Source organism: Thalia democratica, chromosome 5, assembly GCF_965202585.1.
Source record: "Thalia democratica chromosome 5, ktThaDemo2.hap1.1, whole genome shotgun sequence".
NCBI classification, from domain to species: Eukaryota; Metazoa; Chordata; class Thaliacea; order Salpida; family Salpidae; genus Thalia; species Thalia democratica.
In genome coordinates, this window is record NC_139169.1 from 76,451,234 (window position 1) to 76,475,498 (window position 24,265).

General features: G+C 26.2%; 1 protein-coding gene across 1 annotated transcript; it reads left to right on the forward strand.

Annotated features, from left to right (window-relative positions):
* On the forward strand, positions 1-18,507 carry LOC145836198 (uncharacterized). The gene is made up of 15 exons (XM_082944016.1): positions 1-161; positions 807-892; positions 1,299-1,427; positions 3,845-3,920; positions 4,527-4,664; positions 5,314-5,410; positions 5,844-5,934; positions 8,886-9,013; positions 9,589-9,707; positions 12,994-13,066; positions 13,749-13,934; positions 15,850-15,984; positions 17,694-17,861; positions 18,029-18,132; positions 18,400-18,507. The coding sequence occupies exons 1-15, from the start codon at positions 16-18 to the stop codon at positions 18,461-18,463; spliced, it is 1,740 nt and encodes a 579-aa protein (XP_082800142.1). The 5' UTR covers positions 1-15; the 3' UTR covers positions 18,464-18,507.
* The last annotated feature ends 5,758 nt before the right edge of the window (positions 18,508-24,265 follow it).

Genomic DNA, 24,265 nt, shown 5'->3' on the forward strand with positions numbered 1-24,265 from the left:
TAAATTTAAAATCCAATGCAGTTGGTGTTCTTCAGCAACCCAATAGACTACACACTATCCTACTTCAAATCGAAGAGCATTAAATGGAGGCTGTCTGCAGGGGTTGCTTGCTTCTTGTCTTCTACATTCATCTTATATGGTGCTGCTGTTTACTTTAAAAGGTTATTTTTGTTTATAATGAGTAGATTATTTAAAAGTTATTTTTTCTAATATTTATCTTTGTTAAGAGGTTTAATTTAAAAATGTTTTTGTACTTTCTACGAAGATATGTAGTTTTACTAAAGTTTTAATAGTTACATATTATGGGTAGGTGTCAAAAGTTCACAAAGAGACACTTTTGCACCGAATGAAACTTTATTTTGTTTGTTTTTTGTTAATATTTGTATTACCCTTTAACCTTGATTGATATTTTAGACTTAATAATTTATTTTTAACTGTCACTACTCTTAGGTAAGGAACTTTATTTTCTTATTATTGTTACTTTCTTTTTTTTTTTACTATTACTGTAAACCCCTAACCCTTACTTTTGGTTTTTTTTTTTCTTATTAATATATTTTATTTTACTGTCACAGTTACCGCTTATCCTTGGTAATTAATTTAATTTTTCTTTTCTTAAATATATTTTCCGCGAATAAATTACCCTTTGTGCAAAAGTGTCTTTGTGCACATTTGACCCATCCCCACATATTATATTTTAATTAAATTTTTCAGTATTGTAAGTTTTTAATTTGTTTTTTTTTTGTTATAGCAGTATTAAAAATAACTTCAAAATAATTAAAAAGTGAAATTTATGATTTTTCAACTAGAAACAGAAGAAAAGATGAGCCCAAAGAACCAAAGGCCCTTCCCAGCTTGGATTTCAGTGAAATAAATTCTCCAGACAGAAGAAAAAGTTTGTTTTAGATATTGAATGTAATAATTGTTTATTCTAAATCTATCACATTTGTTTCTTTGGATAAAGTACTTGAAAAGTAAGAAGATACACATAAATCAGTCAGTATGTAAATGTTTTTAATAATTTCAGTTTATAACTATGTTGTAGATAAGCTTAGTTTAATTATTTTGGTTATTTAAAGTTATTAATAATAAGATTTAAACAATCTCTAACTAACTACTAAATAAATTAACCATGTATGATATATTAATTTAATAATGTAATGTTTAAAATTATTTTGATCAAACAAACATCTAACTACTAAATAATTCAACCATTAAAGTATTTGTACACTTGGTTTGTATTTAAACTCAGTTTAAACTCTTTTATTAATCTGATATTTTTATTTAATATATTTAAAAAGATCTTACAAGCATGAGCGCGTCATCAACAACTGCGTACTCAGCAAGAAGCTCCGTCAGATCAAGATCGCGAACGACTTCTCTGGTTTCACCTGCAGACAGGCTCAACGCCAGGAGAATGTACAATCGAGGTTTGATTCATTAAAATTATTTATAAAAAGGATTGTTTGGAGGTAGTCTGCCTTTTTTGTAGTTGAGATCGGACAGTTTTGAAAATTGTTATTTACAGGTAATGAAATTGGTTTAAAAAGCTATATGAAAAAACTGTCTCAATTCTTTTACATAAACAACAGATACAATGATATTTCGTTTATTATATAAACATTTTCATTACTTATTCAAATAGAATTGTTTTTTTTTTTTGTAAAAGAATTGGGACAGTATTACAGTATTTTTCATATGATTTTTTAAACCAGTTTCATTACTAATAAAGTTATTCGTACATTAAAATTTGTTGGATAACTTTTAATGATATTACTGAAAAAGTATAAACTTGTAGTGTATTATTAAAGAATTAAAGGTTTGATTACACTGATAATATTTTTTACACAATTTTATTATATATATGTGATAGCTTATTTTTGAAGCTGGTGTACTTAAATCAATTATATGTATTTTGATTGACCAGCAGAATTTTACTGATTTGAAATTGTAAAACGATTTGACAGTAATTCATTTATTAAAATAATTTTAGAGCATAGTGTATAATCAAGGTTTGATAATTCTAAATGCTATGTTTAATACGACTAAGGTTTACAAAAAATTTATTATTTAACTTTAATGACTGAGACCATCATCAGACTGATGAGTCCTAATAAGGACGAAACTGGTCTCAGTCTACCGAAACTTGTGGTCTGATGATCGAATTGGCATGATCAACCCTTTTGTTAACTTTAATGATTAAAAAAAAGTTAGTTTTATTCAATTTTCTATAAAGTTTTTTAGTTAAATATGGTTTAACGTTTAAAATTTTTGTTCTGTGAACTTGGATTGAGTGAATAGTAAATGTTTTGTCATGTTGAAGAAAATATGGTTGTAAATAATTTTCTTCAATTTGTTTGTGTATTTCTATAAAATTTGTAAATGGAAGAATGTTAAAATCTTTATTTTGTTTACTAAAAAGCTAACACAAATATTTAAATTTGGCACAACTTAGACATCTTTATTCTCAAGTACATTATTTTTATTAACTGTTGTGTGTATACAAAGGGTTAAAAATATATTTAACAAAAAAAATAGTATCAAAAAAAATTAGTAAAATAGACAACTAAGTTACATAAAACTTTTTTTTAATTATTTTTATTAAAATATATTTGATGAAATAAACAGTAGAGTACCTAAGGTCATAGGTGATTTAAAAATTTATTACACAAAAAATAACATAACGTTTCGTATGAACTACAAGCCAGTTTTTATAGAATTGAAAAATTTTATTTAACTTTTGAGATACTAATTAAGAGTAATTTTTGTAAAAAGTTTTTATTAAAGATGTATAGACCGCAAGTTTTTCAGGGAATTTAAAAAAAACTAAAAATGTATCATCTCCTTGATTTTTTAAACTAGAGACATCAAATTTAAGAAAACATTCCTTTTGTAGTTTTAAAGACTTTCAATGTTGTATTTTTATAAATATGAAACAATAAAAATGTTAGATATAAAAACGAAAAAAAAAGTGGTATTTTTTTATATAAAATTTATATGTAACAAAATTTAAAACAAAGTTCCTGCATTGGATCGATTTCAATATTAAAGAGTTGCCACTTTTCCTGGAAACCCTGAAAAAACTCTGAAAAACCTAGAATTTGACAATTTAGGCAAAAAAATCTGGAATTTTAAACAAAAATCATTAAAAAACCTGGAATTTTAACAATTTTGACATGTTTAGTAATAGAATTTCGATTTGATCGAAAAATCTATCATATAAATAAAAAATTTATGTCATCATCAATTTTTTTTTTATTAAAAAACATATTTAAAGTGGCTTTACAGTATCTTTTCAATGTTTTTATAATATTTAACACAGTTTCTTACCTTTAACTTAACTCTAAACTATAAATAGACCCAAAAATGTGTACTTTTAAAAACCTGGAAAATTTTTTGAAAAAACGAGTGGCGACCCTGATATTAGTAATAGACTTTCTGTAAAAGTATGAAGAAAATTGGTTAAAAATGAAGGAGAAAATAGATTTTTAGTAAAATGATCATTTTTTGCGTTTTTGGTTTGCGCTTTCCTTAAGAAACCTATATGGCACATCGAATTTGATTGCTTATATCTAAAAAGTTATTTTGCGTTATTTTTATTTTATGTTCAAAATATCTGATAGCTCAGATAAAGATCTTCAAAATAAGATCTGTTTGTAAAATCAAGGTGCCCTCATGACTTAATAACATTATCAATAAGATAAGCAAACAATGTATTTAAAATATATTTCATATAATAAAAAATAAATCAAGCAATAGCTATTAATTAGGTTATTTTCTTCTCATTTAGATTATTGTAATGAATTTTTGTTTATTAAAAGTATATTTAATAAATAAAAAATAAAAGGTATGGAAGAAGTACAAGAAGCTCTTCATAAAATGGAGCAAGCAGCCCACATGCTAGAAAGTGAAGATTCTTTCAGGTTTTATTTAATAATAATTTTTTTGTTATTAGATTCATTCAGTATTAAATTTTTTCTGTATTTGTTAAATTGCCAATATATATAAAATTAATTGTAATAAGTAAAACATGCATTCAGTATATGCTAGAATCAGATAATTCTTTCGAATTTTAAATTTATAAAAAATATGATAAGTAAAAATTATTTAGGATCTATCTTGGCAGTCCTAGTATTTTTAGAAATGTTTTATTGTTTTAACTCTCAAAGTGAAAACTTAGTTGTTAAGATAGAAAAGCTGGTTAAATTATAAAATATTTTAGAAACTCTCGATAATTTAATTTTTTTTTATCATAAACGTCCTCATTTTTCAACATGAACTAAAGCTTTTACCAAATTTGAAAGTTTAAACTTTACATAATCCTAGTTATTAACATAAAACGTATAACAAATAATATGTAATTGTTCATTTCATAAAACAATTTTAGTGAACTGACGCTCAAAAGAGAAATACTGTTCGCAGTATAAATTCTAGTTAAATAAATATTCATTTATTGAAATACATTTGTTTTACTCTAACATAAGTCAAACATAAAAAGTTGTTTATATAAAGTTTTATATAAATTGCAGTGACCTGACGATAACTGAAGAAATGCCACCTCGCAGTAGTAGCCCCATACATGATGAAATAGAAGAAAACTTGAGCTCGACAACGCTGGTCTTGCAAGCTGACAGCTCCAATGAGACTGTTCAACAAACTGATAACAGGTTTTTGTTGTTTTTTAAATTAAACAAATAAATATACTTATATTGTTATTAATCACTATGATAACATTTTTTTGTTATTGTTTAAAATTAATGTTTACTTCATTGGACAGAAAATAACTGTGTAAAATAAAATCGTAAATTTTTCTTTGATCGTTTTTATCTTGGTACTTATAAATTAATAGTTTCGTCGTTTTCAGGCTATTTTAAAGCACTTATTATTTTATGTTCAAAGAAAAAGATTCATTTGAAAAGATACATTTTTTTAATAATGTTGGTGGTGTTCAATAGATTTTAATTTTAATAATACAAATAACATGAGTTTAGAAAACTGTTTATACTACAGTTTTTTCTGTTTATATAAGTAATTATACTTGTTTTGTACTCATATAAATTCCATCATACTTAAACTTTTTACTGTTCCACAAACATTGGACGTAAAATTGTAACGATTTTATGTTTTTATAAAAATAAGAGTTTAAATGATAATATTTTCAGACTATTCTCATGGTTTTATTAAAATAAGAAATTAAATGACAATATTTTCAGATTTTCTTATTTTTTTATAAAAACAAGAATTTAAGTTATAACAATTCAGATCGGAAACTTGTTCTTGTGTTTTTACAAATAATTTTATTTATAATAATTTCAGATCAGAGACATCTTCTACTTATTCCACCAACATTGAGACTCAAACTTGTTCCTACGTTCCTCCCGATAAAGACACAGTTCCTATGGATTACCAAAAAGTTTGCTGTTTATTTTATTTTATTTTTACAAGACTTGTAAAAGTTTTTTAAGATTTATTAACTTAACTCATATCGTAATAAAATGTTTTGTTCTTTTTTTTAGTTGATGAGTGCTTGCAAAACTTAAAATAAAATAACGACTTTTTTTTCTTAATATTTTGTTAAGACTTGTAAACTTTAAAAAAAAAGATATATAAAGATTATGAAACTTGTATTTATAACTTTTTTTTTGTTTTTTGTATGTATATCCTTAATTAAAGTTCGAAACATTTTGTATAATTTGTATAAGTTAAAAAAAATGTTTTTTTTTTGTAAAAACAAAACAAACTATACATATTTACTTGTCAAAATTTTAATAATAAAATATTTTGTATTTCTCAAAATGTGTACTTACATAAAGATCAATATTAAAATTTAACTTATTTATACACAGCAACGTATAGACTTCAATTCGCTGGGTAAGCAAATTAAATCAATAACAAAAAGACTGAAAACATTGCCTTCCGTAGCTTCTGAGCTTGATGGTTGGTTTTGATATTTGTAAAATATTTAAAATGTTGTGTGTGTTAAAGTTTGATTTTTTCTACAAATTTCAAATTGGTATTCTAAATATATAAGTCCTAAGTTTGAAGATAATATTTTTAGATAGCCAGCTTGGTGATACTTCTAGCATTTATCATTCAGTTTTTTATTAATTTAAAAATAAATGTTTTTGAATGTTAAATTTATATAGAGTTTTACAATTGACAATTCATTCTTTTAATGTAGAAATAATGGTTTTTCCATTATAAAAATCACAATTTTTTACATTAAAGTTTATTGCAAACAAAATACAAATAGAAGTACTTTTCGGACACGCTCTTCAGTATTTTTTCGTGTCAAAACAAGCTGAAATAATGGTGTACTGATATAAACTAATAGAACTAAGTATTTAAGAAAACAAATTAAATTTAACACAATAGTAATAGTTAACAAATTAAGGCAATCGTTTAATCAGAAATAATATAAATGTAACACAACTTTACTAATCAACTAATTTAAGTTCAACGAATTAAACAAAATGGTCGAATAAACAAATTTCTTTTGTTTACAGAGATCCGGCTTTAAGCTTAAAATGTATATAGCTTCTAAAGTTTTTAGGTGAAATTCATTGCGAGCAACTGATATTATTTTGAAGTTTTCCACTTTATAGTTTTCGACACACTTAGGATTAGTAATCAGATGTTGGCCAATCGCTGAACTACTATTTAGTTTTTTTAAATCATCAAATTTCCTTTCCTCGTTACATGACTTTATTTTGTTTAAAAGGTTTTTTGGTATATGTTGGTTAATTCTTGAAATCAAATTGTTACTTGTTCTACCCACGTATGTTTTTTTTACATAAACATACAAATTTGTAAATTACATTGCTGGTGTTTAGGGTGGGTAATTTATCTTTGTTTTTAATCTGAAACAGTTTATTGGTTGAGTATACTATTCGTAAATTAACAGATCTATAGCCATTTTCTACTATTTTCTTCAAATTATTATGCAAAACTGTATTCTGATTGAATGGCAACTTAAGGTATACCGGACACTTATTTGGACCAAATTTTATTGACTCAAACCTTGTCTTTGTTTTTTGTATTGTGTTGTTTATTATGTCTAGGGGGTAACCTAAAGTCGCAAAGATTCTTTCCACATTTGATAATTCTGTTTCTAAATATTTTTCAGAACAAATTTTCATTGCTCTATATGTAAGGCAACTGATTAGATTTAGTTTTTGTCTCATTGGACTGTATGAATTATAAGGGACATAGTCCCCACTGAAGGTACTTTTTCTAAAAATGTTCGTATAGAACATTTGATTCTCCCTATTGACCATAACATCTAAGAATGCTAATTTGTTTTCAGTTGCCTTTTCCATAGTAAATTCAAGGTTTGCATGCATACTGTTCAATTTTAATAGAAATTCATCTATGTCTTTATCGTCTGTAAAGATGGCAAACGTGTCATCTACATAACGTTTGTAATAAATGGGAGAGATATCTTTTATGAGTTGTTGTTCATGGAAACCAACAAAAATGTTTGAGAGAATAGGACCAAGTGGCGACCCCATTGATATACCATCAATTTGCTTATACATATGATTATTAAAGCTAAATTCTACTCCACAACATGCTAATATTAATAATTCTTTGAAGACTGCTGGTTTTAGGTATTTTGGAGCTAATCTGTATTTAAATAGTTCATTCACAACTAAATTAATGCACTCTTTAATCGGTAAGCTGGTAAAAAGAGATTTGATATCGAAGGAACACATACTAATGTTTTCCTGACTGATTTTTAACTGTCTAATATCATCAGCAAAACTGAATGAGTAAATAGTAGAAAATGGCTATAGATCTGTTAATTTACGAATAGTATACTCAACCAATAAACTGTTTCAGATTAAAAACAAAGATAAATTACCCACCCTAAACACCAGCAATGTAATTTACAAATTTGTATGTTTATGTAAAAAAACATACGTGGGTAGAACGAGTAACAATTTGATTTCAAGAATTAACCAACATATACCAAAAAACCTTTTAAACAAAATAAAGTCATGTAACGAGGAAAAGAAATTTGATGATTTAAAAAAACTAAATAGTAGTTCAGCGATTGGCCAACATCTGATTACTAATCCTAAGTGTGTCGAAAACTATAAAGTGGAAAACTTCAAAATAATATCAGTTGCTCGCAATGAATTTCACCTAAAAACTTTAGAAGCTATATACATTTTAAGCTTAAAGCCGGATCTCTGTAAACAAAAGAAATTTGTTTATTCGACCATTTTGTTTAATTCGTTGAACTTAAATTAGTTGATTAGTAAAGTTGTGTTACATTTATATTATTTCTGATTAAACGATTGCCTTAATTTGTTAATTATTACTATTGTGTTAAATTTAATTTGTTTTCTTAAATACTTAGTTCTATTAGTTTATATCAGTACACCATTATTTCAGCTTGTTTTGACACGAAAAAATACTGAAGAGCGTGTCCGAAAAGTACTTCTATTTGTATTTTGTTTGCAATAATCTTTTAATGTAGTTCCAAACAAGATTTTTATTTTTTTAGGTGGCTGTCATGTAATTTAATTTTTTTTTTATTTAGCTAAAAAAATAAGCTCTGCATTGTTAAAAAAATAGTCTAGAAAAATAAATACTATATTTTGCATATAGAAGAAGTTCACATTGTAAAGTTATTATTCTTTTTAACGCTTATTGTAAATAAAAACATGATGTATACAATGTCAGATCAAGACACATTAGTACAACGAGATATTAGTAAGACCTCACTGAATAGAGATATATTGAATAACATTTGTTTATTTAGCAGAACACGAAGTTAAATAATATTTATTTCACAGAACACGACAAGAACATCTATATACAGTTTTACAAATAAAAATATTTAATAACATTTATTTATTTTAATAGTGTTTATATTACAGAACAAGACACACTAGTAGGAACATCAATATACAGCGGTACAAATAGAGACAGATGTTTCAGTGAATCTTCTTTCAATTCAAATTTTTCAGATGCGGAATCGACTACAACGTGGCATTCAGCTCAGGAGGTTTTATATATTTTATTAATTTGTTTTTGACTTTAATAAAAAAAAATATTTATTTACAACGTAGCATATGGCACAAAAGATTTTATAAATATATTGACAATAAAAATAAATTGTTTTAAATCTCATTAATAGATTATTGGCATTCTGCTTAAGATGTTCTTATGAATATTTGTTGAACGACTAATAACTATGTTGAAAACTTTAAGTATTTTAATTTTTTTTTACATAATTTAACTAAAAAAGTTCAAACTTCTAACATAAAAAAGTATATAACAGTATAAATATAAGAAATACGTACAGTTTTATACTTTTTCCATACTTGCTGGAAATCTAGTCAAAAAATTGCAATCTACTTACAGCACTATAAAAATATTTTTATTGCACTAACAATTCTAAAAATACTAATACACAATATAATGAAATATATTTTCCTTATTTTTTAGTATTTTTATTAAAAACTTTATGACAAATACACGTATAACCTTGCAGCGATGGGAATTCTTGCTACAGAGCTCGCGATGAACAAATGAATATATAAATAATTTTATTAATGACATTTTATTTATAATTTGCAGCAATGGGAGATAAAATCAACGGAGTTCGCGATGAACAAAACTCCGGACCAACCATTGAGACTTTATCAGGATGGGATGAATGAAAATAATAATGGTAAAGTACCATATAGGAAACTCAGGTAAAAATTAGATTTATTAAAGAAAATGTTAATAAATATTTTATTATTCGAAAATTTTTTGATATAAAATATCTGAAAATAATGCTAGTATTCCATACAGCAAAATCAGGTTGTTACAATAAAGTATAAATTCTAAAATATTGAATATTAAAATAACGTTATCATAACTTAGGTAAGTTTTTTATTATTATTGTAAGTTTATTGTCATATGAAGGACCCAGGCATCAAAACCTAGGCCACTTATACAGAAAGACATACAACAAAAAGACAAAAATAAACCAAGATTGTACATTAAAAATGTAAAAAAACTGAGTTTAACTAATTAAAGTTTAAAAATTAACATAAAAACACCAAAAATTATAACACAAAATTTATAATTCCGGTGCTTCCGAAAAGAGAACAACAATATCCTACTTCAACTTCACCCGAACAGATGGCTTCACTCCAAAACTGGTTTCACTTTCATTCGAACGACTGGCTTCACATTATTTGAACAACTGGTTCAGCTTTCATTTGAGTAACCGGCTTAACTTTTATCCATACAACTTGTTTCACTTTTATTCGTATAACTAGAACCGCTTTTTTATGAACAACGTTTTTCATTTTTCTTTGGAGAGCCTGCTTCATATTTACTTTCAAATCTTTAATACTCAGATAACTCAGCGTTTGTTGGACTTTCGTAGTAGCTGATAAATGTTGAGAACACTGACTATAAACAAAACTTGAACCCAAGGCCTCTAGCACTTTAACAGCCCAATAAACTATGTATTAAGGAACAGGTTTTGTTATACACAGAGGAAAGGCGCCGCTAATAAAATAAAGCTATAGGTTAAACCAAATTAGACAAATACAACCAGTGGTTAATGAAGAAATAACAAAAAAAAAAAAATCACTTATTAATTTTGCTAACAAAATATTTATTTAAATCAAACTTTTTTAACCTTAACCGAAAATGCTCAACTTTTTTACAAGAAACTAATTCGTTTGGAAGCTTGTTCCATAATTCAACTGAACGATAAAAAAAAGAATTATGCCAAACATTATTATTGAAATTATGTCTGCATGTAAATTTTCTGCTGTTACCTCTCAGTAAATAAGTACATTTATGAGGTTCAAAAATAGACTGTAAATTAATTGTAGTTTCACTATTAATCAGTTTGAAAAAAGTAATTAAGTCAAACTCAATCCTTCTATACTCTAAAGACTTAATACCAAGTTTTGAGAGTCTATCAAAATAAGATGTGTATGAGATGTTACAACGGTTGAAGACTATTCTTGTATATTTTCTTTGAATGGATTCAAGATGGTTAATATCTTTCTTCAGGTATGGAGACCAAATTGGTGTGTTGTATTCTAACTTAGGACGAATGTAAACGAGATAAATTTTTTTGAGAATGTTTATATCTGTAGATTTAAAACTCTTTAAAACTTGAAAAGAAATAGTTGATGCAATTTGATAAACGTAATTGATATGGTGGTTCCATTTTAGGTTTTCAGCAATAAAAATTCCCAGATCTTTAAACACTTTAGTTGAAGGTAAGCTTATGTTGTTTATTCTAAATTCAGAGGTGATACTAGATGTATTTTTTTGAATGTTTAGAACCTGACATTTACTAGGATTTAAAACTAGTTTTCTTTCTTTTAGCCAATGATAAATTTTATCCAAAGATTTTTGTAGAATTGTGTTATAATTCTATATATATAAGAATATATATATAGAATGTATATATATATGTATAATATAGTAAAGTAAATTTGGTAAAGTTCCTTATAGGAAACGCAGGTGGTAATAATGTATTGTAAATAAATATTTTGGTTTTATTTAATAAAAAGTTTACTGTATTTTAAATTGTTAAGTGTATAATTCTGATTTATAGTTTAAGTTAAGGGCATAGGGGGGGGTAAACACCCTTTTTTGGTTTTTGATCTTAACTTATATAGTTTTTACTAAGCTACAAGATGCTTTTTACAGATTTTAAAAATTCAAAATAATATTTGAGATATAGCAGGTCAAAGTCGGAGGCAACAATAGGAACCTTATGGGAGGCGCAAACTAAAACGGCAAAAATAGACTATTTTACTAAAAATCTATCTTCTCCTACGTTTTTTGAGATAACTACCTCAAACTTTCAGGAAATGTTCCTTAATATATTTAGAAAATTCTGTCGGAAGGAATTTAAAAAAAAATAAAAAATAAACATTTTATATAAAAAATAAACAAAAAAAAACAGTTTTTTTTTTTGTTTTTTTTGTTATAAAATTTTTATTTTTTATCTTTTTAAAATTCTGTTCCGACAGAATTTTCTAAATACTGCAAGGAACATTTCCTGAAAGTTTGAGGTAGTTATCTCAAAAAACGTAGGAGGAAATAGATTTTTAGTGATTTCTAGTTATTTGCCATTTTAGTTTGCGCCTCCCATAAGGTTCCTATTGTTGCCTCCGACTTTGACCTGCTATATCTCAAATATTATTTTGAATTTTTTAAATCTGTAAAAAGCATCTTGTAGCTTAGTAAAAACTATATAAAATAAGATCAAAAACCAAAAATGGGTGTTTACCCCCCCCCCCCCCCTCCTATGCCGTTAACAGATATATTACTTGCTTTGTAAAACTTTTGTCTTTGAAGATAACAACTACAGATCTTAACTTATTGCCAAGAATAGTAATTTAACTTCCAATGTTCTAAGATTTTTGTTTCAAAACAATGTTTCACTCAAAAAAGAGATCATCAGCTAATAATGAAATATTGTTCAAAAAAATGCTTCTTTTCATTTAATAGCAAACAATCTAAAGATATGTGTATTTTTAGCAAATTATAATGAATGTTTTAACGTTGTAGGAAACTCAAGTGGAAATTGCAATTCAATACTTTTTGACCATAAATATTCATTTTAAAGGCTGTTTAAATTACATTAAATAGTGTGTATTGATCATTTATTTTTAATTTAATGATATTAGTTTTATAAAAGCTCAGGTTGGAGTAATATCGTTCAAAAAACATTAACTTTGGTATGAAATATTTATGTCTTTTGAAATAAAGTTTATTTGATACATTTGGTGATAATAGTAATTAGATTACTTAGGTTGGAACAATATATATATTAATTTGTAATTTAGCTTAATAGCAAAATGTAAATAAGCATACGACATTACTACTAACATTGTAAACAAGTTCCAGGTATTTATATTATTAGAACTATTATGCTATGTAAATTAGTGTAACTTAAGTTGAAAGTTTAAACTTTGCTGATTTTAAAAATAAATAACAAATAAACTTACATTTCAGAACAGAATATGTCAAGTGTTTTTCAGATGAAGAATACGTTTCTAAATTGTATTGCCTCAGATTAGGTTTTGAGGTTTGTACATATTTCATGCTTAACAAGATAAATATTTTATATTTAGATGACAAGTTGTAATTGGTGGTTAAATAGAAATGATTGGTATAGTTTATAAAATAATAAAACTGCTTTAGGATTTGTTATCACACAATAAAAATTTAAATTGGTGGTTGAATCAATATTTAATAATAAAATAAAATACTTTTCTGATTTGTTTTCTAATAATTAAAATTAAAATGGGTTGTAGAATCAATTTAAAAAAAAATTCAAAATGCATTTACAGAATTTTCTATAAGAAAGTTATAGATTGAAATAGCTAGTTGAATTAAAATAAAATAACAAATAAAAATGTTTTCAAAACTTGTTAAAGGCGATGACAGGTATTAATGATTTGGCAAGTTTAAGTAAATTTCAATTAAAAAAAAATTAATTAAATTTTTTTCAAGGACCTGCTATCAATCAGACAAATAAATATTGAACTGAGTATTTTAATCAATAAAATAATCGTATTTATTTTTCACTTAAATATTCACATGAATCACTATCAGACGGTGACAAATTAAAGCGGAAAAAATTTAACAAAATGCAATAGTGAATAAAAATATTCAATGTTTGTTACTAAACAATTATGGATACATAATAGTATTTGAATGAATTATTAATAAAATCATTTATTTTTATACTTTAAAAATATTTACAGGAATTACTGTCAGACGCCGATAGACTTAAATGGGTAGTTGAATCGGGAAAACTGATGATGGAATCCATATTGTGTGCGGCAAATAGAGATTGTAGCAAGTTTAGTCACATGTATGACAAATTGCTGACATATTGTTTCGATGTCAACAACTTAAATGGAATAATGGAAGAACTCAAAACAAGACAGGTGATGATAATGTAATTGTTATATATGTAATTAAGATATTATGTCATGTATGACAAATTGCTTAAATATTGTTTTGATATCAACAACTTAAATGGAATTATGGAAGAACTAAAAACAAGACAGGTGATGATAATGTTTTATATGTGTAAACTGTATTATAATATAATTTTATACAGTTATATTTAAAAACAATTGCTGTGTATTACAAGGATCAAAGCAATTGTTATAGAATATTATGTTATAGAATATATATAGAATTAAGTTATTTAACTTAATAAATTAATTTTTTCACACTGAGCCCACCTTGAGGGCTTTTTAATAAAAAGGTTTATTTAAAGATGCAAAACTCAAAGGACTCGAGTTTCGTGACTATTCACTCATCAGCTTCAAAACAAGTTTAAAATAAAGCACAAAACAAAATCACTAATGAAAGTAAAAAATTTTTTGCATAAATAGATTATGACGTAATTTTGAACCTATCAAAATTCATGCAAAACGGCTTGTGCAAAAATTAATCTACCAACAGACAATAAACTAGCAAAAATTCATATAACTTATAAATTTCTTATAAATTAAAGCTTTGTGAAACATATGTTCCAGAATTTTTAAAATCGCCATTTGAATAAATTATATATATATATATATATATATATATATATATAAAATAAGGTTAATGTTTAAACGTAAACACTAAAGTACTAAAGTAAAGTGTTTACGTTTAAACATTAACCTTATTTTATATTTATGCTCCAAATTTTTGTCGAGCACAGTAAACAAAAACACGTTCATATAAAAAATGTCAGATTTTAAAAAGTTTGATATCAAGCACTCGATTAAGAATATTCCATGTGGTAAACAAGATGTGTATAAGGAAGCATTAATACAGAAGACTCAACATACTGTTTTTTGTTTTTTTGCATAACTTTTGTATCTTTGTTTAGTACAGTGCTTTGTATTTTGAATTTAACTGGCTGATGATCAAAGCTTTGTGAAACATATGTTCCGGAATTTTTAAAATCGCCATTTGAATAAATTATATATGTATATATATATAAATAAAGCAATTTAAACTTTAATATTAGTTTTTTTTTGTTGTTACTATGTTATATTTTAAAAATAGTACATTTTCAGTTTAAGTTTTTTACAGGTTTGATAGCTTTTTAGGTGGTATCTTGTATTCAAAGCATTTTAAATATCATAATGCATGAATAATATGTTAAAAATGAATTTGGTTTGAAACTTATTATAATTTATAATTTGGTTAATTATTCTTAAGATTATATTTTAATAGTTACACCTTAATGATGTAGTTAAGCGTAATACTTACGTACTAACTATACAGATTTAATACTTTTTTAAACCCAAATTTCAGTTTCTTCAACTTTATTCATTTTATCATGTATTCACTATTTTAAAAACAATCAAGTTTTGCAAACTAAAAAAAAGTCAACTAACAACTGTAACACTATATTGGCCAAAAACATTTTTGTATAAAAAAAAAAGAAATTACTTAATTACAGGTTTGAAGGCGAGTATGTTTTGTATTGTTTAGTAATTGCATAAAAAATACCAGTTGTCATATAAAACATACAAACAATAAATTAAAAAATCATAAGTTTAATGTTACAAATGTACAAATAATGAAGTTTTAAAAATAAAAAAAAAGATTAACAAATATACAAATGAAAGTATACCAATAGTAAAATAAAAACCTCACAAAGTTTAATCAAACATACAATTTAAAAAGTATAAATTATAAAGTTTTTAAATAAAAAAGGTTTACAAATAAAACACTAAATAATAATTAAAAACTTATAGAAGTATACAAGTAGTTTATGCAGGTAACAAATCAGAAAAATTACAAATTGAATTCAACAATTAAAAAAATTATGAACAAATTCACAAATTTACATAGGTAACAGTGATGAATTTCTACGATGTTGTAATCGACTTGATATTGCTGGATGCGTTTGAATTATTGGAAAATCCTCCAAAGCAACTGAACTCCGTTATAAAGAACAAGTGGCTCTCAAACTCAATTAAAGAGAGAGTTGGTTTTAAAAAAATATTTATAAAATGCTTAAAAAATTTTTAATCACAAATAAATATTCTGTGATTTCCATTTAAAATAAATTTAAGTTGTGATTATTTATAAAAAGTATGTGTTTGAATTTTTTTTCATACATATAATAAAACAAGTTCTATAACTCTTTGTAATTAAAAAATGCAGTAACACATTTATTTATATCTTTTTTTGGTTAAATATTTTAATTTAGTTTGAAATTATATCAGGGTTGCCACTTTACCTGGAAACCTGGAAAAACCTTGAATTTGACAATTTAGGCTAAAATAACCTAGAACAACCTGGAATTTGAGAAATTTTGAAAAAAACCTGGAATTTTGATCAAAAAACCTGGAAAAACCTGGAATTTTTAACAATTTTAAATTTTCAGTTGCAAAAGTTTGATTTGACACAAAAAAATCTATCATATAATTAAGATTTTTTATCATCATCAAACTTGTTTTATTAAAAAACACATTTAAAGTAACTTTACAGTATCTTTTCAACATTTTTATACTATTTAACACAGTTTCTTAAATAGAAATTAACTTAAAACTAAAAATAAACCCAAATGTATGTAATTATGTACTTTTAAAAACGTGGAAGAAATTTGGAAAACCTGGGAAAAAAAATTGAAAAAACGAGTGGCAACCCTGTAATACATACATTATATTATATATAATACTTTTCTAATATACTTATTTTTTTCATAATAGCTGCTTTCATTTATAGAAGTACAAAAAAATAGTAATGTTTATTGAAATTTGCTTATTGAATTTTTTTAACTTTTACAACTTTTTGATCTTAATGATCTAGATTTGGGGCTTCAAAACCTTTTTTTTACTCTTCATTGCAAACCCCAGAATATCTAGTGTAGATTTGAAGTTTGCCACTAACTATCCACCAATTTTTTTTACTCTTCATAACAAACCCCAGAATATCTAGTGTAGATTTGAAGTTTGCCACTAATTATCCACCAATTTTTTTTACTCTTCATAACAAACCCCAGAATATCTAAAGGAGGTTTGAAGTTTGTCATTAAAATCCACAATTTTTTTTACTCTTTATTACAAACTCCAGTGTAAGTTAATTATGTTGTAGGTTCAACTACTTCCAAAGTTTCAAAATTGTCTCCCCTTTTGCCCTTTTACTAGTTGTTGTAGCTATGAATAGAACTCACTTAAAACATATACGTTTCTAAAAATAAATACCTAAAGCTTTCAAGAAATGCTCATTGTAAAATTTTGAAAAATATCCCATGAGGAATTATTAACCTTATAATTTTTTATTAAAAAAAATATTTATTTGATTTTTTGGTCACGAATCTTTTAACTTTTCAAAATTTCTCATTACAGATTTTTTTAATCTAGCAAGGAACATTTCCTGAAAACTTGAGGAACTTATCTCAAAAAACGTAGGAGCAGATAGATTTTTAGCGGTCTCTATTTATTCACCGTTTATTTTCCAAGATGGAACCTATTGTACTTTCCAACTTTACTAAGCTGCATCTCAAAAAATAGTTTTAGAAAAATATAAAAAGTAACGCGTGGTTCAGTTGAAACTCTACAAAGTAAATAGCCATTCACCCCTCTGTGGCCTTGACTTTTTTATCATTAGTGTTATTGCTATTGTGAACAAGTTGTATGCCAATTCATTCTTACAATTTTTTTTCTTTACATTTAGTTATCTATCACCAGGCAGTGACGTCAGCTTTGTGGGCGATGTTGGAGATCAAACGTAAGATGCGAAAACCCGACGGTTTCTACAGCAACCTCTATGACGTGACAAGCACCATCACGCCGGATCTCGTGTGGGGATTCTTCGGGCCTGACACGAAACTCAAGAAGGCCTGCGTCAGGTTCAAGGTGAGAAAATGAGTAGTTAGTGACGTCATAATCGGTAATTGTTGTTTAGGAACAGAAGTTTTGAAAATTTGAAAAGTTTTTTTTTTTTGTGCCAATTTTTAAAACCTGGAAAATATGTGAATCAGAAAACTTTGAATATATAATTAAATTAATAACTTTATTTTTAGTGCGAAATAGACCGGATGCTGGAATCTATTTTCTCTTTCAAAAATGTGCGTTTAACGAATAAACATCAATTAAGCGAGGATCTTATGTCGGTTATGCGAGAAAGGTATTATATAAATTTTCTTAGAATGTTAAGTAAAATATGTAGAAATGTATGAAGTAATTAGGTTTTTATTAAGTGCAAATTTCTAATCTTTCATGTTATATTATAAGTTTATTTTAGTTGAATTTATTTTAAAATTTACTACTGTTTATTAATTACTATTAAGTAAGGCTCTTTCATGTTTTTCTCGATAGTTCATTTTAGATATATTGGTGTTATAATTTCTTGTTTATTTAAACTTAGTTATTATTTGTGTTAATTATTTTAAAGGTTCGATTCTTTTATGGGATTCATGCGCAGAGACGTACTTAGCAATATTGAAACTGTGGAATAAAAAAATAGTTTATTTAATTTACGAGATTTTAAGAATACTTTGATAATTTAGTTGTTTTAGAATGATTTGTGGTCTCCTAGAAAAAAGGTACTTCCAAAAAAATTGAAATCTTCTGTTTTTAAGTTTTAGGAACATATAATAAGTAAGTTGTATGTGTGGTACCTTAAAAACTATCACAGATAAAAACTAAAGATAAAGCTGTATTAGTTATTTATTAGTTTTACTTGTCAAAACAAGCTAAATATGAGTCTAAAGTTTGTTTTATAATTATTAATACCTAGACTTACATTTAAAAATTTTAGTAATAGCTTCAAAGTTAATTTAATGCTTTTTTGTTTTGATTTTATATTGAAAACCCACCTTTTAGGAAATTGTTTTTTTTTTAAGATTTATTTTGTTTTCTTATTTATTTTATATAAATCTTAACATTTGTTGTTTAAAGCTAAGTAATTACTTAAATTATTCATTTAAATTAATAATTTTAACTTTTAAAAATTACAAGTAAGGGAATGTGGTAATTTTACTTAACTGAAAAATATGTGTTAAAAATTAATAAGTTATAAACGTACAAATTTGAAATTGATTCTTATTTACTAACATGCTTAAAAATGCTGTCTTTTTAAAATTTTATGTCATTTTACTCTTTTTGTATAGGTAATTTTTGTACTGTCTAAATTCAAATAAACTAGTTGTTTTGATATGAGTAAGTTATAAATAATTTTTTTAATACTTTATTTTAATTAATTATAAAAAACTGTTTTTTGTTAAAACGTTTTTTCTTTAGTAATATTCTCAATATTGCTTCAGACTAATTAGAAAAACTAAAGCAACTAATGTAAGTGTCAGTTTGTTTTTAACAAACTCCGGTTATTTTTACGAAAATAGGTTAGATTAAATAATTTTTATCTTGGTAATAAAAACATTTTATTGATTTTAGGTGTTTAATTTTTTACTGGTAAAGTAAGTTGTATGAAATATTAATGTAATTGTAATTGATGCAGTTAATAGTTATATAAACTAAACTGATGGAAATATGAAGACTATAGTTTAAAATGAATTTAAAACAGTAGTACAAATGCCATCAAGTTAAAAAGTACTTACTTACGTATGCAAACATTTTTCTTTTTTCAACATAAATGGATATTCAAGCTGTTTTCGATTAGTATTGTATGCGAACATACAAATGATTAAAAGTGCTCTCAACATATTTTTGTAAAAAGAATGTAATGTAAATTTATACAACTAATTAGCACAGACGCCTAAATGTATTTTTCTGTTCAACCTTAAGTTTCAGGCTAGTTATTTAGTTTAAATTACTCCATCCCTGTATATATTAATAAACAAAGTTTAAAATTTTATTTGTGTTATATACCTGTTCAACAATAAAATGACAAACTGTTTTTTTTTCACTAAATAATTTCTAATAAATCTTGTTTTGCAATTGAGTGACCTTTGTCAGAATGTTTTATAATCTTATTCAAAAAACTCTAATAAATTATGAGAGAAAACAGTTCGGCAGTCTTTTACAAGTCGTGGGAAACTTATCAGTATAAAATCAGTCTTATATTTGTAGAAATCACTACTTTTAACCGAAAGTGTGAAAAATGAGCAACAATAGAGCACTAGTTCTTAAGTTAAGAGTCAAATTGTAACTTTTTAGCACAAAAACTCTTCTTATTGTTTTTGAACTGAAAATACCTCGCGGGCCGCAGATTTTGACTTTGTGGGCTGCAGTTTAACTATTCCTGACTTCAAACTTTTTTTTTTAATATAAATTATTTACCTTATTTTGATCAACACGTAGTACAATAAAGTAACTTAAAAATCTTCTTAATATGTAATAAATATGTTGATGAATCAGGTTACTTTCCATGCTTTTACTAACTCATATTACTTTGACCTACCTTTTGAAAATATAAATAAAAAGTTTATGATAAACGGAGTATAAAGTTAACAAACCCAAGTAACTATATAGAATGATATTTTGCTATTTTTCCAACTGAAATTTTGATAATATTAAACAAACTTATAATGAGCGTAAACATTTTGCATCATAACTATTTGTATATTTCTCTGTAGTTATATATTCAACATCCTTAGCGAGTGTTATTAACATTTTAAAAAACAAAAGCTAAGTATGTAATCTATTACCAGAAAAACTCTTTATTACAAACTTAAACCAATGTATTTTCAATTTCTTAGTTTAACAAATATTTTTTACATGAGAAATCAAGTTCGTTGTTTTAAATTAAACAGACATAAGAATCAGTTAACTAGCAAATCCCGATAACACTAAACATATTTAAAAAAAACTTAGTTTGGTTTAAAAAAAGGTATATAATTCCATTAAATTAAATCCACAACTTATTGGATCTAGTTTTATTGAACAACTTCTATCATCTTAAACATAAAAACTTTAGATTATCTTGTGTAAGGTCTTTAAAGGATAATATATTTTATTACAAGTTCTTGTTGTATGCCTTATAAATAGTTTTTAGGTTTATTCTTTAAATAAGTCAGTTTTTTTGGATGGCAAGAAATTATTTTTATACAATATTTTATGCAAATAATGACGACTGTTGTTTTGGAATTTTATTACTTTGGTATTTAATTAATTTTTACATTATACTGTTTCTTTTATTACTCCTGCTCCATTCTTTATACTTAACTATTTTTTAAGTTTCTATTATTTTTCTTTTTATCGCAGATTTAGTACTTTTTGAAAAGTCGACGGAAGAATCCGGCTCTTTTCACTTTCGCAATCTGCTGCCGGACCTGCAGCAGTTCTTCCATCATATTTAACTTTTCCTCGCGAAGACGATCGCTTTCCTTCTTCGCTCTTTTGTTCTCCTCATTCCGAGTTGAAATCTCCTCCCCAAATATCATTAATATAAGTTGAAAAAAAAATAAGAATCAATTAATTAACAACCCCCAATAACACATTATAAATTTAAACAAACTAAAATAAATAAGTGTTAAGTTTGGTTTGAAAAAGAGACACCAATGTTTTATTAAATGGAATTCACAATTTATTAAACCTAATTTCGTTGCACAAGCCCTACTAACTTTGTAAGTATAAAGTTTAGATTATCTTGTGTGAATGTTTAAAAGGTTTGTTCAAAAAGGTCTTAAGTTATAACTACATTTCTGCACGCCTTATATTTAATTTTTAAAGATTCATCAAAGTGAGTTGCTTTTTTAGATGCCGACACACATTTTATTATTCTATTATATATTTTTTGATTTTTATTAAATACAAATAAGGACAACTGATATTTTTGTTTATTTATTGGTTTTGTATTTTATTACTTCATTAAATTATATTTCTTTTGTTACTCCTGCTCCATTCTTTATATTTAACTATTTTTAAATTTATTTTATTTTTATCGCAGATTTAGTATTTTTTGAAAAGTCGACGGAAGAATCCGGCTCTTTTCACTTTCGAAATCTGCTGCCGAACCTGCAGCAGTTCTTCCATCATCTTAGACTTTTCCTCGCGAAGACGATCGCTTTCCTTCCTCGCTTTTTCGTTACCCTCACTCCGTGCTGAAATCTCCGCAGCCTGAGATCCCAACTTTTCGTTGACCTTCTTTATTTGCAGCTCCGTTTGTTTCTTGTCTTCGTCGGCTTCCTTGACATTCGCCTTCAAACTCATGAGATCTTCATCGCTTCTTTTTCGCTCGGAGACCAACTCTCCCAACTTCTTTTTGAGATCATCGATTGCGACTCGTTCGTTTCCCAAGCCGGCTTTCAACTCAGCCAGGTTCCCTTCCAGAGACTTTGCTTCCTCCGACAATCTGCAACTTTCTTGCCGGAGCCCGCTTAAATTTTCCTCGTTCGTCGTTGCTGCCTGGGTGAGCGCTTCAACTTCTTCCTTCATTTTTTTGCTTTCGGCTCGCGTCACGTCCAGCTGTTTGAGGCACTGCTCCTGCTCCTCTTTCATCGCTTCGAGGTCGGCACTCAACTTTTTGTTGTTGTCAGTCATCTCGCCGACCCTCGTTTCCAGCTCCTTCACCATCAGCCTGCTCTTTTTTTCGTTGTCAGCCATTCGCTCGTTCTTTACGACCAGTTCCTTGTTTTCAGCTTCCAGGCTGTTCAGTTTAGCTTTCAAGCAAGCCAGGTCTTTCTCCTGCCTGCTTTTGACAACGTTCAGCTCGTGCGAGTGGTCTTCGTTCTGCTGCCTCATCCTCGACTCGAGGTCGGCGTTCGATCGCTGGGCAGATTTCACTAATTCAGCCAAGCCGTCCATTTTGCTGATAGCTTCGTTGTACTTCGTTTCCATGTTTTTAATTTGCAGCTCGTTTTCCTTTTCCGCATTAAGCATCTCTTCCTTGTGTTTCTGTCCATCAAGCTCAATTTGCCTTTCTAAAAGCTCATTGCTCTTATTGTATTCGTTTATCTCTCTTTTAATATCTTCTTTCTCCGACGCATTCTTGCTATTTGTAGAGTTTTTAGCGAAACCGCTTACTCCTGGAGCTTTGTTGGATTTATTTCTTCTTCTGGTCATTTTGTGATGATAATTTTTGCTCAAAATTTTGGTTGCGAAGATTTAATTCAGAGTTCTGAACGTAGTAAAAATACGTCACAATCAAAACAAAAGTTTGTAAATATTGTTATAATTTCGCAATTTTAGAAATAGTAGACCAGAATAAAAAGTATATAAATAAGCAAATGCTTTCAGATAATAACGTCCAAGCTCAAGTTTGTAGTTTTTATAAGACTTTATTTAAATAGTGTTTTCATGTAGTTTATAACATTTAGGAGCATTAAATTTAATGCTTTATAAGTATTAACCAATAAAAGCTTGCAGTTATACTTTATTTATAAGCTTAATTTTCTTTTCTGTTAACTACGGATGTTACATTTAATTTAAACTCTCCTATACAAACAAATAATTTTATTTTAAGTTATATGCCATTTTGTACTTAGGCTTAAAAATGATGAAAAGAATACTTAGTGCTTTGAAATACCGATAAAAGTTAATTAAGTTTTTTAAAGAATTTTCGTTCTAAACTTTTTATCAATTAAGTTTTATTTAGTTTTTATTTTTCTAAATATATTCAGTTTTTCAAAGCAATATTTATGTTAGTTTCCAAACTATTATTGAAAAACTTATTAAAAAGGTTAAATTCTGTCTTAATAACAGTTCAGAAAGAGTAAATGAGTTTATTTTCTTGATACACAAATATTTTAGCTGGCTTTTTGTAATAATTTTGTTTATATTTACTTATATTTAACTTGCTAGTTTCTAAATTACAGATTATTGTTGATAACTTAAATTCAAGTCAAAAATACTTCATATAAAAATAAATAATATAAAAACACTTGCTTATTATTTACCTACATAGTAAAATTTATGTTGAAAAACTACTTTTTTTGTTATTTCAAAACTATACTTATTTAAAAACATAATTAACACTAAAGAAATATATATAAGTTGGATGAGTTTTAAATGAATTTTTTTCTCAATATTTCAAGTTACTGTTAGAACTTCAATTTAAACACCTATCATTTTCTTTGTATGTCTTTTGCCTTAAAGGGTTTTAGCTCAAAATGTTTGAAAATTATACGTTTTTAGAGTTAACTTTATAAATTTGATTTAGCGTTGTGTAAAATACAGAAATTATATAAAAAAAAAAGATTTTCTCAAGTATTTTAGCTAATTTTCATAACTACAGCCAATGGCTATACTTTTACAAGGTTGTTAGTTTAATTAGTTTTGTTACGAATTTTTAGGTCATAGGAAAAATTCCGTCTAAAATCACAACTAGTTGTTTTTAAATACTTTAGAGATTAGATAAA